The sequence below is a fragment of the Neodiprion pinetum genome, chromosome 2 (assembly GCF_021155775.2).
Source record: "Neodiprion pinetum isolate iyNeoPine1 chromosome 2, iyNeoPine1.2, whole genome shotgun sequence".
NCBI lineage: Eukaryota > Metazoa > Arthropoda > Insecta > Hymenoptera > Diprionidae > Neodiprion > Neodiprion pinetum.
In genome coordinates, this window is record NC_060233.1 from 13,137,972 (window position 1) to 13,156,357 (window position 18,386).

An 18,386-nucleotide genomic window follows, 5' to 3' on the forward strand; every position below is an offset into this window, starting at 1 on the left:
TTTCGTTTGTACAGCGTGTTGCAACATGTTTCTTATTTTTTTTTTTTTTTCGTTTTTTCTCTGTCATCATCTGCTCAATAATATCTACTGCTCATAAATGAAAACTTTGACATTACCAGCGTCGATAGCAAATCCTGCGACTAAATATATTATATATTATAAAACACATGTTAGTTTACAAATAAATCGAAATTGCCGTCGATGTCTGTGGAAAATTTCCTCAGCCCCGTTGGACATGAGTTTAAAAAATTCGAATATTCTATGGAGCAATTTCTTATCTCCGTTAATTGACTGTTTTTTTCATTCCGTTATCGAACAAATCTCGTATTTTCCAGAAACATACACTTATAAAAAAGTATATACAATGCCTATTCGTAACTTTGAACGAGAATAATTTCAAGCAAAGAAAAGTCGCACAAGAAATGGAAAAATGAATTTTGTAACGAAAATTTTTCTCAAAAAATATTTTGCGAAATTGGAACGAAGGATATTTTCTCATTTTAAAGTTATGTACATCAATTCCTCTTTGACTTATTTTTAAGTTGAAATTAAGTTCTCTTGACAAAGCGTTAAATTTGAATCGATTATAAGGGCGTCCATCTCTTAAAACGGTAACCAGTAGATTTTCTTTTTTTCCAATTTCATTTGTTAAATCCGCCCTTGGAAGGCAAATGTTATTATTTATTCATAATTCGACCAGAAACACAATTCCAACAGGTGTTAAATTATCACAACTGCAATCGTATGAATTTATCGACTCACAAGCAATAAATTTTCAAAAACTATAATAATTGAGGTCAGAGGTCGCCTAGAATTAATTGTCAGGCGTCCTGGTGGGGCTATTGAAGTCTACTCCACAGCTTCATCGCGGTTTATTTAGAAGAATAATTCTATCTTATAGAGCTACATACATATTTACAGGGTCTTCTCTAGCTTTTAAGCTAGTATATTTAATTTTATAGTCCGAGTCATGTACCAACACCTTTCTTTTCTTATCGATTTCAATTATTCAATAAAAATATTTTGAGTTCTGTACTGCTGAAACTACAAAATTATATTCAATTATCATTAGAAAATTATTCGCGAGCAATACAAACTCGCAGGAATTGTATTATTTTAACGGTCGTTTCTCTGGGATGCAGCATTGTGTTAGCACTGTGACTGGATGATTACATGAGGCAAGAATAGGTTTCCGATAACTCTCTGTACCTAATTAGAATGTTTTAAAACATGTTCTGTCATAACCAAACTGCAGGATAAAGTTTTTTCGGAATTGAGCACTAGCAAATGAGCACATCATGTTGTTTCTTTCTCTTCAATGCAAATTTTAAAAATTTTCGATCTGGCGTTACTCGCCTACTTTATTTGTGACAACAGATTTTTTCTGAGGTAACTCAACGCTATAATAATATTACAGTTTTAAGCACATACGCTCCATGATTTCTTTTCTAATTCATAACACAGAATCATCTTTTTTTTTTTTAATTCCTAAATACCGGTTGAACGCAGGTGGCAATCAACAGTTGAGCAATGGTATATAAATAATTTTTATGGCGTGAAAATTGAAACTGGTCAAAGTATTGGTTTGTACTAATTCCGAACTACCTGCCTCAACGATTATTGCGTTAAAACATAAAACTGACGTATCATCAAATTAGAGACAAATTAAGAGTCAAAATATTTAACTCAAAGTGGAAATGTCATTGAATTTGAAATGTACAAGTGTGGGCAGTTTAGAACGTTGTTGTAACGGAGAAATATCAACCTTCTTTTATGTAAACAGATCTTGATACTGTAAACGCGTAGGCTTCTCTGTGTTACAAACAAAATTCTGATAAGAAATTTCAAGCAATCTGCGCCAACAGAGTTCAGAGACAATTTCAGTATTTGTTTTCTTGACTAAAAAATAGACACTTGGAAGAACTGGTTTACCATTCAATTAGGAACCATTTGGCAACCAAAGTATGGTTTCACGGTCGATACTTCGGGTAAATATTCACGGATTCAGAGACCCAATCATCTTCAAGCCAGGAATACATTTGATGGATACGGTTTACAATCATGAAATGTTATTTTGTGTTGTTAACTTCTTATTTTTTTTTTTTTTTTTTTGTAGGCTCTGCTTATAGTACGGATATGCAGAAGTAACATGGGAAAAGTTTGATAGTTAAGATTCAGGTAGGTTGCATGCTAACAGGTTATTCTATATTATTGAGTCCGTTATCTCCTTTTTCATAAAAACAATTTTTAATATATTTACAAACAGTTTGAAAGCGTTAACAATTTTTTTCTTAATTTTTTTTAATACTTCCGAGCTTCATTGACCATTTTTTTTGCAGTAAATGCTTCCCTTTAGTTTAAAAAAGCTGTTGTAGTAATTATACGAATGGATCAGTTTGAACGCGACTGAATTGTAGTTATTAAACTTTTTTTTCTGATTTGAAGTACAGAATTTTTGCAAAATTACATATTTTTGCCTACTTTAACGCTTGAATTGTTATTATTGTTACAATCAATACTATTATTATTTTTATTTTTTGTTGTAATGCCAATTACGAACAACTTAGACTGTATACTAATTATTATCTCTACCAGTGAATAAATCGTAATAATTAATGACAATAGCTGGGGGACATAAATATTTTTTCCATCTGTATCGGGTAAAAACTATTAACAATTTATGGATCATATATATATACACATATATGTATATATACGTATCTTTTATATATGTATATATATATAATGGTAGAAATCAATAACTATTACAATTAATAATTAAAAATAATTAGTTACAATGTTAAGATTTAATTTTTTTCTGGATCACAATCCTTTTTCTCTCGCATCCCTACGTGTCTCTGAAATTGGACGGCATAAAATTATGTGGGTACAAAATTTACGACTTTAATAGCCAAGATTCTATTGCAATTTACAAAGTTGATCATCTAGAGCGATAAAAACATGAATTAATATTTATCTTACCTCAGAGTTACTTTTTCCATGAGCATGGAAAGCCTGGCATCGGTATAATTGGCGGGTAACAGTGCTTTGAGGAGCTCTCTAACAAGAGCCTCGCTAACCCCGGGCGATGTTCGCTCTGCTAATTCAAAAGCTCCTCTCAGTTCTTCCAGAGCGCCTCCGTTCCTCCCACCGCTGCTGCCGCCGCCGCCGCTACTGTTATTGTCTCGCGACATGTATTGGTGTTTGCGTTGCAGCTGAGTCATCGAATCGGAATAATAAATTAGTAAGTAAAATAAAATGGCGTTAAGGCGGACGATCAGCTGATCGTTTTCGTTAAATTTAACAAATACCAGGGCGTAGAAAACGCCATGAAAGCTGTCTGACTTTGATTTTATGACGTTAAGTCGATCTCGAGCAAAACATGTGATACAAAATCGATTTTAAAATTATATATAATGGTAATGACAGGCAGCGTTCGTATTTTATGTCACCGGGTAGCGTCTCGTATGTTTCAAAAAGCTTGGTATCTTATAGGTACGGAGGGTAGAGAGAAGGAGAACGGACTCGGCCGTCGCGCGCGATGCCAAAATTCCGAAATATAGTATCTACCTAGAACTCCGATAGGTAGCGCATCGGACGAATTTGCCGGAGCAAATATACATTACAGCCATCGCAAGATCTCCGTATCCCACTCTTACTTGAAAAAAGTTACAGATTTCAGCATCAGCACCGCTAGTAGCTGAAGTTACAACTGCCGAGCGTTAATATTTCGGTCGCAGTGGTTCCCATGAATTGAGCAGGGGTCCATCTTCCTTATCTCTACCCTCCATACTTCTAGCAAGCAATTTACCTCAGAAAGAAGAGGCAGTATGACGCCAAAAAGAGTAGCGCTTCGAGGGTGTTTTAGTTCCTGGGTTGATTTCGGTCTTTGTTTCTCATCTCCACCTCTATGATCGACTAATGATACGATCGGAACTTCTGGTTTACTACTTCGCTTATCACGAGCGATTTCCCTGTCTCGTTCCCTTTCCCTGCTTTCTCTGTCTCGTTCTCTAGAATCACGAGACTCTCTGATATCCCTTGAATCCCTCAGAGTCGATTCTCTGCTCGATTCCCTCGATTCTCGGCCGTCTTTTATCGAGTCTCGACTCGTATCTTTCCGGTTGTCCACCGGAGGTGGAGGCGCTGCCTCATGTGGACGGGACTGCAAAATTTATATAAAATTAATCAGCAATTAGCATATGACATTATTTTCTACACAGCGTGCAATATTGCCGCGATGTTTCTGTGTTGTAGGAGTATTACGCAATATGTCTGCAATATTTATAAAGTCACATTGCTGAAATATTGAGCAACGCGCATAAAAGATTTCGAACCTTGCAAAATTATCAATAAGTCTCTGCAATATCGCGTGCGATATGAAAATTCTTCGAGATTTACCAGAATAGGTTTAGGCTGTGATTCGCGGGACGAATCCCTCGAGTCGCTTTTGTAGTGATTCAAATTCGAATCCTTCGGCGGAGATCTGGATGCGCCGTTTGCGTGAGGTTTTGGCGATTGGTTATGGTTGGACGACCTGTGATTGGAGGTGTGTGTCAGCGTCAAAGAAGTCAACGAATCGTCTGGCGGCAGTTTGGGCACGACAGATCCCTTCACGCCATGCGGCCCTTTCACAGTCATTATCCAAGGCTCGTCCATGTCGCTGTCTTGTTTCGACTCCTCACTTTATGCAAAATCAAACATGTTCACCGTCATTTTCTTCTTTATTCAAGTTCGGTCGTTATTTTGCTAAACAATAAATGTATAAGGCATGTAAACTTACGAATCAGAGTTCTCGCTTTCGGTCTCGGATTCTTCGCTCCGTTGCGACTTCCACTTCTTATACCTATCGATCAAATCGATCAAGTAGGAATTCTTCTTTGCCTTTTTGATGAATTGAAACTTGAGCAGCTCCTTTGCCGTCGGTCTCTGTTTAACGGAATATATGATAGAACGCTTCATATTGAACGATTTTACCTCAAGTACTAACGCTAATAAGAAAATCAAAAAACACTTTCAAAGAATTACGGTATATTATGTAAAAAAAAAATATATCACAACACTGCGCAATAATACAGATAAGCAATCTTTCAACCCAATGTTAAGTATATGAATCCGCAAATTCTGATTGTAAAATATTATCCTGCACTACTATTATTATTTTACTTTTAGTCACATCAAGTTAAATTATTCTAATTAAACAAATGGGTCGAGAGAAAATAGTTACTAAACAATGTAACAATGTCTCGCTTAAGCATTGGAGTAAAGTTAATAATTGCGTGGGCAGGGAAAAATGTTCTGAATATCATATTGAATTCATAGATATCAAATATTATCTATGAGATGATAATCAGTTTCGGCATGTAAAGCGGTAACGATACCGTAAAATGGCGATTAATTTAAGTACAAAACACGAAAAATGCATCAGTGGGCACTTTTGAGTGAACCGAACAGTGTCCTCAGTATAAACAAGCCGAAATCACAGAAGCAAAGAAATCGTTTCTAACTGTAACCATCGCGGAAGTTTAGTAATTTTTTTTTTTATTATACTATCATCACCGAAAAGGAGAATTGATATCACTACTTACATTTTCGGGATCCTTGTTAAGGCACGCCTCGACAAATTCTTTGAACTGTTTCGTGTAGTTCCCGGTCAGTTGCGGCGGGTTGTTCTTGGGTATGAGGAAAAGTACCCTCATAGGATGCAGCTCGCTGTTTGGCGGCTCACCTTTGGCCAATTCTATGGCGGTTATCCCCAGCGACCAGATGTCAGCCTGCGAAAGAACGAAAGTTGTATTCTTGGTGTCCGCCGATTTACACAGACCAATTTCAGGGCCAAGCCCAACGATTGGTTCGGCTGAATGGGTGATAACTAGTTGTGTAACTGTACAGGCATTTCCAAGCACTCGATAGTTGGTGTGTTTGTGCATGCAGAAACTGCTAACGAAGGCTTCTCCTCTTGCCATTGCATAACTTGATCATCAGATTTTACTCATGTCTTCAAGACCGTTCCTTGAATTGCCTTGCGATAACGCCGACCAGAGAAAACTGGCGACCTTCCAAAAACGAGAGGCATCCTCCTTATGATCTATACAATCGACACAGTGGCTTTTTCCTAACCGATAAGTTCGGAAAACGCGAAATTTTTGCTAGTATTGTTTGTAATTACTATTGACGGAGTCGATAGCGAAGATTAAAGAAGCCCGGATTCAAATTGTATGTTAGTTAGATTCAAAAGTATGTTTATTTTGAATTTACAAAATCAAATACATTTCCCATACTTTTGTTTTCTTTTAATGAAATACCGACATGATAAAAATTTCTGGGGGTGTGATGAATTGTAAATTTTTTGGCAAATATGTTGCTAGTTGATTTCATAGGCGAAGTAACGCTATCTGATGGTCATTGCTAGTAATTACAAGCAAAAATCTAAGTATTTATTGAGATTTTGAGATTATTATTTCAATCTAATTGAAGCATTTTTGGGTAACTGATATAACCTATGTTACTCCTGAAGATGCGAGAAAGGCATTGTTGATATTTTCATGTACATGGATTCCGTAAGACTTGCACGATGCAGAGACGAATTATTTAAAGTTAAATGGCTCGTTAGTGAAGGGTAGAAGTATGAATCACCTTAGAGTCATAGGCGGATTGCTTGATGACCTCGGGGGCCATCCAAAAAGGCGTACCAACGAAGGTATTTCTCTTGCTGGTAGTGTTTGTCAGTTGTCCAGCAACCCCAAAGTCTGCCAATTTGACGTCTCCCATTTCGCTGAGCAGAACGTTGGCGGCTGGAAATAATCGGCTATGTATTTCAAAGGGGAAGTATCCCCTAATGTTTTACACGGTTATGCGTCCTTGCCCGCGAGGTAAATTTTTCTTTATTTTTATGCCGTCAAAAAATCATTCACACATAAACGAGAAGAGCGGCTGGCCAAGCAATCTCCTCGATTCCCATAATCCATGAGAACATTCGTTTCGTGTGTAGACTGATGCCGTTAACGACACTGGTAGTAAATTATTTTGTTCGTGACAGGTATTTAAATAAAATTGTTCTGAGGAGGGCCCCCACCAGGGCCGAAACGTTAACACGGTAAAAAGTGTTTTGAGTTGTGACCTTCATATCCAAGAATAACAGTAATCAACAAATCTCCAAGGTCAAGATAAATCGTCTTCGTAAATTATTTTAGTACCGGGGTATCAAGAGCCCTGTTTTAATCAACGAATATGTGTCAAATATGATATTCTTGGTGAAATACGTTGCCTTTCATATGAATTTTCATTGGTACCGATGCTTTGCAATTTACCATTAGAATAAAAAAGAACTGTGGATAGATGATTGGCTATAGCAAACCTTTGATATCGCGATGAAGCTTTCGTTCGCTGTGAAGGTAGTCGAGACCTCTTAGGACTTCGCGGAGTATAACAGCGATATGCATTTCCTCGAAGCTGCCCGCCTTCATCAAGTCCAGGGCTGACCCCCCGCCCAGATACTCCATGATGATCCATAGCTTCGTGCCCTGGAAGAATAAAATTGATTAAATAAGAATAAGCGCAATGTTTGGATCAATGAGGGTAAAAGAAAAGCAGCAAGAGGTGATAAAAACACCTCTTCAGCCTGGAAGGGTGCGTCAGATGGCCTATACTCGTATAATCGATGTGTAGATGTAAACAGCCGAAAACCCATAACAGGTGACCAAGTGAAACGCGAGATGGCCGGGCCAATTACTTAGGCCGTACCATTTATTGGGTCACGGTTATACTTGTACGCTTTCTGACCGTCGGTCAAATGCTATTACAGGATCTCCGAAAGGGCTTGGTCATTTGCATTACCACTCCACATTTAGAGCAGAATCGAGCTGGTCGTTCAGCTAGCCAGTTCAATGGTCACTAGAAACTCACAACGTTGCTGGCTTTGAAGATAATTTTGATGAATCAGGAGCTCTTTCTGCCTCGGTGGAGTACTCCATTGACACCATTGCTTACATTTTTATCAATCATTTCCAAGTAGTACAAACGAATTATCCCTGCTCCACAGTTTAGACAATTTTTTTGTTCATCTCTGACCTTCTCAATAAATTTTTTTCGAAATTAAAAATACTACACGTAACAGTTCATCTTTGAGTTCGATTTTGTCGAAAGCTTTATATCGAGTTTTGTATTATATCAACATCATCTGTAATTTTCGCAAATTTCTAAGCACCGTGTTTGAAGTCAATTCTACTCGGATAATGAGAGATAATAAAACCGAGCGAAAACTGAGACTCGGTGCTTGTTTCCCACATTTGCGAAAAAAGCATTAACTACAACGGGGAAGCATTCGTCAATAATTGCTGTACGGTTGAACGAATCTTTTTTCACCATCAACAAAAGCTGCCGACTTCGAATATCTGGAGATATTTGCATGTGGATGAGGCACAGAAAAAAGAGCGGAGAGTGGGGATTTCAACACAGTATGGAGTCAGAAAGTCGTGAGTGATAGACGATGATGGAGTTCTTAAGCGCTGGATGAATATTTCCAAAGGAAGTCGGAATATATATTTCCCCATGATACTTGCACGCATAATGTACTTCAGATTATAATCCTTTTAAAAGTTAAATTTGTATATATTCTCGCATCGAGATCAATGGCGGTTTAATTCCTCGTCTGACAGAGGTTTCACGGTCATTGGTGATCCTGGCAGCAATGCAAACGTTTTAGGAAATTGCGATGAACGGGATGGATGTCTCGACTGATTATCGCCGAGGGTTTCTTTGCAAAAGTGACTGCGCCGTCACTTGGGAGGAGTTGGGGGAAACTTTTCCGCACCCTTCCTTCCGTCAACTCGAATGAATGCCGCTCACGGGGAACGACCCGAAACGAATTCGAGATTAGTTCTTGGTAGTGACATTCGAGTTCACCCCCAAAGTTCGTTCGATCACCTCGACAAACTCACTTGACAAGTTTCGTATATTCCTTTTTCTCTGTCTGCTGGATGCAGCTAGTCAAAAATACAAATATGTATGGACATATTTACTGTGTTGCTTTGTTGTGGCATTGTTGTTGATGTTATTAATGATCAAAGAACTGAAAATTATTGAATAAAATCTCTTACACTACATCCTAACTAGTGACAACATGCAAGTATGTGTGAGAACAGAGCGTTGGGGTGGTTAAACTTGAACACGATCAAGGTGCCTCGAGGCATGGTATTAAACGAGGTGGAAAATGCGAGCGTGGTGAATGGAGAAAAAGGCTGCGTGGTGGTAGAAGTATTGAAAATTGTCAGGGAGGAGAAGATTGCGGTGCTTCTTGTTCGTGCAAATTTAAAATGGAACTGCCAGGGCAAGTTCTTCCTCTCCAGTCAGACGAAAGAAGGCGGAAATTCTGCGGAGAGGCCGAGAAACTGATTTTTGCACGGTGTGCATCCAGCTATGTGATATCTTCGTTTTCGGGAAGTTCATTTATTCTTGTATTCAATATTCTTAATAAGTGAGGAAAAAAGGGAAAAACCACCAAGGTGAAAGGGCGTCTTTCGCAGTGACTGGAAGTTAGAAAATGCGTCATCAGCAGCCGGCGAAGCTGATGGTGCAATTGAATATGAATTTGTCGAAAAACGATTTGCCAACACCTCTTTACATTAGTCTATGACCAGTTAAGGGTGAAAAATGGACAATGAATGGAACTGATTTCTATCGGAGCAAGACGATGAACCAGCATCTTTTACGATACCTTTGACATGGGGACATGGAAGTGCGTTGACACGAGATACTGAGGGAAGCCACCAAAACTGACCTCGAAAATACTGTGTGGTGTGTAGAGAGCCTGGAGAGGCATCGCTGTGTTATTAATCTTGCCACGAAGGTCATACAATGACCTATAATAACTGTAATCTGCTATATGGATCTTTCTTACAGCGAAAGCTTTCGGTTCATTATCACCAACGAATTTATACAGTGTACAGTCTGTTCAAACCCAGAAGAAATGGTCGTCATAGAACTCACATCGTCAGGAGATTCTAGTTTTCCTGAAGACTCCAATGAAGGTGCAATACTGAATCCCCTGGAGGATTCATAAAAAAATTTGACTCGCTACCGTAATAACGACCATTGCATTCCGCTATGCATTGAGGCTACGCTCTTACAACATCTGATCTCAAGAGAGAAACATACCTACAACACTTTAAAGTTGTTTCATAATATCGCAAGTTGTCGTTTCTTTGTCTCATGTCAACTCTAGTCAATTGTAGACGACCGGTTTTCTCACTTCATCGATAAGAAGACTATACCATTTGTTACGATGCTTATCGAGCAATTACTTGCGTCAGTGCTTATCGAAATTTATTATAATGACAGTGTAGTCAGGGCGGCTAGGTGGTCTAGTGGAGTAAGTCTCCGGCAAAGCATCTCTAGATACCAGGTTCGATTCCTGGCTCCGTCGTTAATTTTTCAACTCACCTAAAAATTTCGAAATTGTACTCTCCTCTAGCAAATTTTTCTCGCTATAAATATGATATGCGTAGTTCATATCGCCAAAATGAACGGCCCGCTGTTCAAAAATAAATGGCTAAGTGAATTTAATTTCACATTAATAGCCACATACAGCATATGTGTGCACATACCAACAAGCTTCACACACAAGTCAAAAATGTGTCTCGTCGCGACGAATTTCAAATGTAGAAATTTATTATAGGTCAACTACGCTGTCGCTGTGATTTTTGTTCATTGTTACCGGTGAATGTCTCAAGTTTCTCCTTTGTTCGAAGTCGACTTATGCAGGCAAGGTGTTTTTCAACATTTCAACGAATTATTAAGCTAATATGATATAGTATGTTTCAGCGGGGTTTCGTTGGATCAAGAGACTGAATCACGTAACGCTTTTGCTGTAATTCCTGTTATCACTTCCCTGCTGGTACTTTGAGTTTACTCGTACAGACGGCGCTGGGCGATTAAACAAGGAAATTACAGAAATCTTCTTTATCCGGAAAGACGATTTGTTCAGAACAGAATGAATTTGAAAATTGCGTAGGCATGCTTTGGGAATGCTGACTATAAGAAGGAAAAAATAAACTTTGTGGTAACAATTAATCACCCAATAACCGAGTTATTTCAAATACTGACAATGAGCTACCTCGAGAAAGCGAGCCACACTCCTCTGGAGGTGTTCGAAAAGTTACAATAATTTGCCCAGAGGTTGAACAAGTTCTTACTTCCTGCACGGTTGAGTACGTCAAGTAAATCATGGCATTGTCTAAAAGTACAGTTTGAACTGTTATACCCAGCGCTGTGCGCTGCTAGTATGCAATGCTCACTTCATGGAGGGGCGAAAGTGTCGTTCCCAAGGCTTTCCAACGTCTAGTCTTACTCATTGCGCAACCGCAAGTTTATTTCAACAACGTATTCGGTTACCTGCACCGCGTTTTCCGTTAGCTTGACTAGCTTTTAGCATGCAGCCTCACAATTTTCATCCACAGGCCCTTCAGCTTCAGTAGAATAGTCAATGATGTTATACTAGGAAATATAATCTTAGTCGTTCAACTCGATAAGCTGAAATAATCCTCAATTCGTTCGTCGATAATCTTTCTGTGATTCAGAATTGAGGATCATTAACCTCCCGCTTAAGGCGATAATACATGACATTCATATATAGCGCAAATACTTGAAATCAATAATATATTGAACAACGTCGTATATCTCAAATGACGAAATCAAAACTAAACACGAAGAAGGATTAGCGTTTTCTTCGTAAACTCACTCGCTCATTATCTTTCTTACAAACCAGTTCAGTTATAGTCACAGAGCTTCGATTCAAATCCAATGAAGCACACTTAAATATCAATCTCACAGTAAAGATTAATAATTAGAATATTCATCACCGTTGATGACATGTATTACTTGGACGAAATAACACCATCTTCGCCGCAAGTAAAATTAAATAACGAAATAATAAACGAGATGTAAAGAAAGTGATAATGTGATGAAGAAATTTTGGATGGCAATATCCATGTCTTTGTCGAAATTGTAATGTTAAGAATACCTGTGAATGTAAAAAATAAGATTTTATTGAAATATATATTAGTACACGATATACGATTAAAATTATTTCGTTCTACTTTGAGATTTCTTATTTATAAATTTAAGACTTGGTACAAAAAAAAAAAAAAATAATTAAATGAATATACCGAATATTTGATTATATTTTAAACTCTATCTTTTGTTTCAGTTTATGCGTTATTTTATTTTATATAATTTAGTGGCATAGTCCGTTACAAATGCTATTGTTCTTTTTTACCGACTGTACTGTTCTTCTTTTGTTTCATTTTCTTTCACGCCAAAGTTTGTTTGTCGATTATAGGAAGTATCTCTTACTTCCTGGTCGATTATTATAAGCGAGCACGAAAGACGCAAAGTTCTTACACTATGTACACGGAGTTAGTTTTTACTATCACAAGATAAGCTTGTCGCCTTTGGTTTCCTGTGCGGGTAGCCTAATTGTATTTTGTGTCTGAAACCCGGGGCAACAAAAGCAAGTTGATGATATCTCGTTTCGCTATCTTTTCAATGTATGCATAGAATATAATAGTCGAGTACCCACCTACCAACCGGATACGGAAGTGACGCTGGTATAGACAGGAAGCACCGAGGGCGAGGCGGAAATCTTGCGTAACCGCTTGGGCGTCGTGACACTTGTCAGGATCAGTCATACCTACGCATGCACATTGCACAGGGTGCTCCCAAACGATCATATGGGGTTAATGTTTGTAGGGTATTCGGTCGAAGCATCTACTTCGAGTAGATTCAGAGCAAAATTTTAAACCAGAATATCATGTTTGCTTTTTTTCTGTCTTTATTTCTAGAAATCCCATTCTTGAACCAAAACTATGGGACACGACGCGAAATTTTCTAAGCTTAGGGTAGTAGATGAGCTCACCGATTGTGTGAATATCGATTCCCAACGCATCTCTATACAAATCATTCGATTCCGATTGGAATTCGTACATATAAAGCAATGAGCATTACACATACATAGTTCTCGAACGGCAATCAAATCCCGAATGCACGACTCGTGGTATAACGAAATGAGGGAGCGTTCAGAGACCTGACGGTATTTCACCCACATAACTTCCTTGTGGCGCTAAGCGGACCTGGAACGCTTGGCTTACATGGAAAATTAGACTCGATTGTGTTGAACAGAAGGTCATTGTCAATGATGGATGAAGAGAATTTGGCAAATACCAGCAACCGAACGCCGGGAAACGCATGGTCAAAAAGTTTTCTCATAAGTCAGAATATGCGGCGTTTGTCTCAGCTTACCTTGAGGTACGAGCCGAAGTATTTCGTGACGAATGGACTGTCGCATTGCGACAATACCATGATCTCCTGCTGTATGTCCTCGATTTCATCTTCCGCTTCCTCGAGATCAATTATCTTGATCGCTACCACTTGCTGTGTTCTATTGTCGATGCCCTTAAACACCTCGCCGAAACTTCCTTTGCCGATTCGTTCCTGTTTCGTGAATATCAGCTCCGGATCCACCTTCTGCAACAATTCAAATATCCCTCCTTTAGATCATGCAAAACTTCAAGGGAAGACGAAGTTAAACATTCGTCAAGTTATATGCTCAGTTATATCATATATCATCCCTTGTGAATTTATTACAAGATACAATGTATGCACTAATCGTCTAGAGGATCCCTCAAAGTTTACACGATTTGTAAACATGGAAGGACCTAGCTAGACTTTACACTAGTACTAATGAAGTATAAGTAAAGGAAGTTTGTAATTAGCTGAAAGCGCTATAAAGTACGTGGATCGAGCCATGAAGTCCAAAAGGCGTGTTTATTCAAAAGAGCAAACTTTTTCATCTCCAAGGTGGTTACTCTACACTCTTAATTTCAAAATTCAAGCCGGGATGACAGAAAGTTTGGCGAAGTTCTAAAGTCACAGTAACTTTACCCGCTCAATATCGGTTTCCTCGCTCAATTAACGAATTCAACTTAGCCGAACTTCAAATTTGATGACAGATAGCTTTCGTCTTTCAACCGCAATGCGAGGAATTACACGCAAAAATTCCTTTCAATTTTTGTTTCACTTCTTTAGTACAAACTATATGACAAAGTTTTCAATGGCTGAAGTGAAGTAGCGTGTTCTCGTAGCTTTGTGACGAAGAAGGAGCAGCTTGAGGACACAGTCTCAACGTTGATGAGACGTACGTGATATGGCGGCATTGTTAGTATGGTTTCGCGTTGCCCCTCCCTTTCATTGTCAGTAGGACAAGAATTATCTTTTGGCAAAGTGTCTCTAAAGCTCTCAAGGTTTCTCCCAAGAGCGTCTGACGTTGACACTAGGCTAATTATAATGTGCGTCGAGACTTCCGGGGGTCGCATAATCTCAACGAAACTAGAGAAATAGAAAAAAGGACGGATAATGGTAGTTCACGGTTTACCGGCATACTTTGTCTTATATAAGTATATTTACAGCTTTTTCGTTTTCGTCAAATATTATACACCGTGAGTTCGATGTACTCTCAATAAATTTTCAACGTTTTTTCATTGTATAAAATTGTGCTACTATATCAAGGTTCATACGCATTTTAAAATTTGAAATTCCCTGATTTTTCCAGTAAACTCTCAAAAAATAGGATTCTGATTAATGACCAAATATTTTTACTCATTAATACTAATACCTCCAATATTACCTAGTAAATATCTTACTGTCCAGCTATCAATTTACAAACAACAGCCTACGATTTTCCATACGAAAAAAAAGAAAGAAGGTTAGATATTTAATAAAGTAATATGCACAGAATGTGTGAATTGGAGCACTGAAACAAAATTTATAGTGCAATTTTTTTTTCTCAAGATCGATAGTACTTTGTATAAGGACGAGTTTATTTCTTCGACAGACTCAAAATGCCAGTCTTACTTTCTAAATTCCCTGCCTTTTACCTGCTATAAGAAATTCCCCCAGTTTTTTCGGGTTTCCAGATTTTTCCTGTACGTACGAACCCTGTAATATACTGTATCATGTACTCAGACTGCAGGAAAACATTAATAGAATTCACTTGAAGTAGCACCGAGTCACTGGAAGTCATTCGGAAAATTTAGCAGTATTTTCAACTTCGAGGAATAATTTGTAATCATATAAATTCCATATATGAAGTAGTTCTGAAATCACTTGAAGTCAGAGAAGTTCACGTAAGGTCTTAACTTCGTGAAGTCGCTTGAAATATTTGAAAGTATTTTAATCTCAGTCGAAGTCTTACGAAGTATTCACCATGTCATAAAGTCATAAAGTTAAGTATACGCTCGATTCTAATATGGTTAATCCTCCGACAAAGGTATTATACTTTCCATTGGCGCCTAATATGGGTGGAAATCAAGTTTCCACATTGACGCGGTTGCACTTTTTTTTACCGCAGTGTAAGAGAATCGAGAGAAAACATCGACGCCTAACCTGAACATAGAAAAGTCTAGTGTTTACTACGAATAGAATACAATCGACGGATGTAAAATCGGATGAGAAATCGAGCGGAAACTCGTTTAGTTATGGATCATCATCATCGTCGTGATTCAGATTACGCAACAATAACCGTTCTGATTCGTTCGAGAAGTCGTAACCACGTAAAATCAAAAAAAAAAAAAAAAAAGGAAGGCAGCATCATTTCTCTAATTTATTCGGAGAAAGTTTCAACAGCAGGAAGGAAGCGTTGGAGTATTAATTGCATTACAGCAGAGGTGTAAAAAATAACGATAGAAATATGGAGCCTTACATCGCTCCTACGACCAGAACATCTACACATATACATATAAATGTTAGCCATGGTATAATTCTTGGATTAATCAGTAGTGTCAACAAAATTGGCCATTCTGCACGTGTGTGTACAACGAAATTATAAGTAAATAAAGATTGTGCCAAGATATAGTGGGGAGAAGTAATAGTGAGCAGGTTCTTCGATCGATAGTCACAACCAACCCACACAAGTCGTTAACTCCTCTAGAGAATGTAATGGAAGTGCGAGCGGCGACCTCGCGCAGAATTCGCCGTTGTGACCTTACGTGATCTCCACTCTACCTCGTCGCTTCACAACCACAAGTCATGACGCACGCTGGAGGAGTAAGATAACCGAGTCTCACAATCGGGAAGAATTCGTGAGTCACTGGACAATGTGTACCTGAAGCAGTCCGCTTTGCCACAGTATCCTAGTACGCGGAATCCGGATCTCCCCCACGCACCGCAAAGAGTGGATAAAACTGATTCTGATATCTCTATACGCTGTTAGTACCTTCGAAAACAGTAAGCAGACATTTGAGCTCAATCTCTCTAGAGGTTTGTGCGTTACCAGGTGCGTGCACTGAGCGTTTCCGTGACGTGCGAACACAGGTTAACACCTACTGCACATTCACGATAAGATCAGTAGGGAAATTCTGGTTAATGTTTACTCTACGTTTAATAACGCGTACTGTGTATGGATGATGACGATCACGATGCTGATTAGGTAGGCAAACGTGGTTACACACACAGTAAAGTTTATACAATAACAGTGTACGGTTTAAAATCAAACACATTTCTTCGGATTACAACCATGAATTCACTATGATTCTAATCGCCGTAAAGTCAATAAAGAGGTTTCTTTGCATACTCTTCAAGGTATTGGTTCCACCTTTTCGTATTCAAAAATGTTACCGGAGATTCAGAGTATTAAGCCTAATTTGCTAATAAGTGAGTAATAGTTGTTCTTAGTTGTCAATGTTTTATAACGAAAAATATTACTATAAAAGACTCGTGGCGGAGAGACGTTGGTCGTCTCTGATGGAATATAAACCGCGTGAACACGAATGCGGTTGAGAATCTTCTTTTTCCAAGCATCAAAAGGTGTCCAGTTTCAGAGTATCTGGCCTTTGTGCGGACGCGGGCGCCGAGCTGTAGAGGAGGCATAGCTGGCTTTCAGTACTTTCAACCTTCAGCAGGAAAAGACAAGTTTTTGCATCTGTAGATTGACATTCGATAGCTTGCGGAGCGGCTAGCAGGTCATTGTCACCTTGTATCTGTTCACTTTCATGCCGCAAGCGTTCCAGTTGCCAGCCATGCAAAGTCCTATCAAGCCCGATGTCAAACACTTGACAGACATAATCAGGATGGCTGTACTGCCAGTTTCGTAGACAAGGTTGAAAGGAGGAAGAAAGGAAGGAAGCAAGGAAGGAAGGAAGAAGTCACGTTAACGATTATTTGTTAGGTGGCGCATAACATCGAGCGGTGGTAATCTAATATGACGCGTGCGAGACAATCTGATTAAGTATACCAGACACGGTTGGAGCCTGGCTGCGAGGAGTAACATTGTGTACAAAGGTAACTAGCGTCGAACATAGTTGCTAATGTGATATCAATTAAAACTTTTAATTGACACACGGTGCCTACTATCACGGTATCTACCAATAGCACATAATGTTCCGTTGCAACAGTGCGATTTATGACGTGGTAAGTGACGAACCCTCAACTTTGTGCAAATCATTTGACAGTGAGTGAATAATCCCATAAGAGATAACGAAATCGTAGACAATCAGAAATAAATAGAATATCACTTAATGGCTACCGCAGAGTTATTGCATTTCAATTTCACCCGAACTTTACTATATCTTGAAGTTAGATTTACACTTATTGTTAGACAAAACGCCGCGTCGATTCATCTGAAGTAGCTTGAAATCATTTTAAGTAATTTCTTGGAATTGAATTGAACTATTTTCATCTTTATGAAATTACCCAAGGTCACGTGAATTCTCATGAAGTTATTTGAATTCACAACTAGTAACTTGAATCTCAACTTTATGAAGTCAGTTGAAGACAGTTAACTTTAGTTAAAGTCTTCTTCACGGAGTCACTTGGAATCGTTTGAATTTATGTGAGCTGAATTTATATCTGACTATATAAAGTCATTGTAAGTAATTTGAATACAATTACAATGTTTTGACTTCGTGAAGTTTTGAACTTGCAAGGAACACTAGTTTGGTGTCTCTCTTAGAATTCGTTGCAGCTTATGTACGTTATAGAACATTGAAAACTAACAGCCAAGTTTTTTTTTTAGCGGAAAAGCGAGTTAAAGGATTTTAAACGACCCTCGAAGATGAGCACCAAAAAATTTGATTTCTTGATTCACTCGACGTATTGGAATGAAGCCAACGCTGAATTATTCCTATCGACGAATGAAACATTTCCGCGTTGGTTTCATTCAAATACATCACGCTCTTCTATCCTAAACTTCGAAACCACCCCATTGGATGCCCATCATTGAAAGTCGTTTTGCACGCATTTAAACCGTTTGTCCGCCGATAAAAAAAAAAAATACGTGACATTTACTTTTCAATGTTCTGCAACACACATGATCAGCAACGAAATCGAAGAAGGAT

General features: G+C 38.4%; 1 protein-coding gene across 5 annotated transcripts in view; it reads right to left on the bottom strand.

The window, feature by feature from the left end:
- The window catches only part of GckIII (Germinal centre kinase III), a 42,736-nt gene continuing 24,350 nt past the window's right edge, over positions 1-18,386 (bottom strand). For all 5 annotated transcript variants that reach the window (XM_046614303.2, XM_046614302.2, XM_046614301.2 and 2 more), the window contains 9 exons: positions 13,297-13,521; positions 7,358-7,523; positions 6,637-6,794; positions 5,589-5,774; positions 4,784-4,929; positions 4,402-4,684; positions 3,812-4,165; positions 2,983-3,215; positions 1-2,858 (listed from right to left, as the gene is read on the bottom strand). In XM_046614303.2, coding sequence (XP_046470259.1) covers positions 2,849-2,858; positions 2,983-3,215; positions 3,812-4,165; positions 4,402-4,684; positions 4,784-4,929; positions 5,589-5,774; positions 6,637-6,794; positions 7,358-7,523; positions 13,297-13,521 — 1,761 coding nt within the window. In that variant the 3' untranslated portion in view covers positions 1-2,848. The remainder of the gene's footprint in view (positions 2,859-2,982; positions 3,216-3,811; positions 4,166-4,401; positions 4,685-4,783; positions 4,930-5,588; positions 5,775-6,636; positions 6,795-7,357; positions 7,524-13,296; positions 13,522-18,386) is intronic.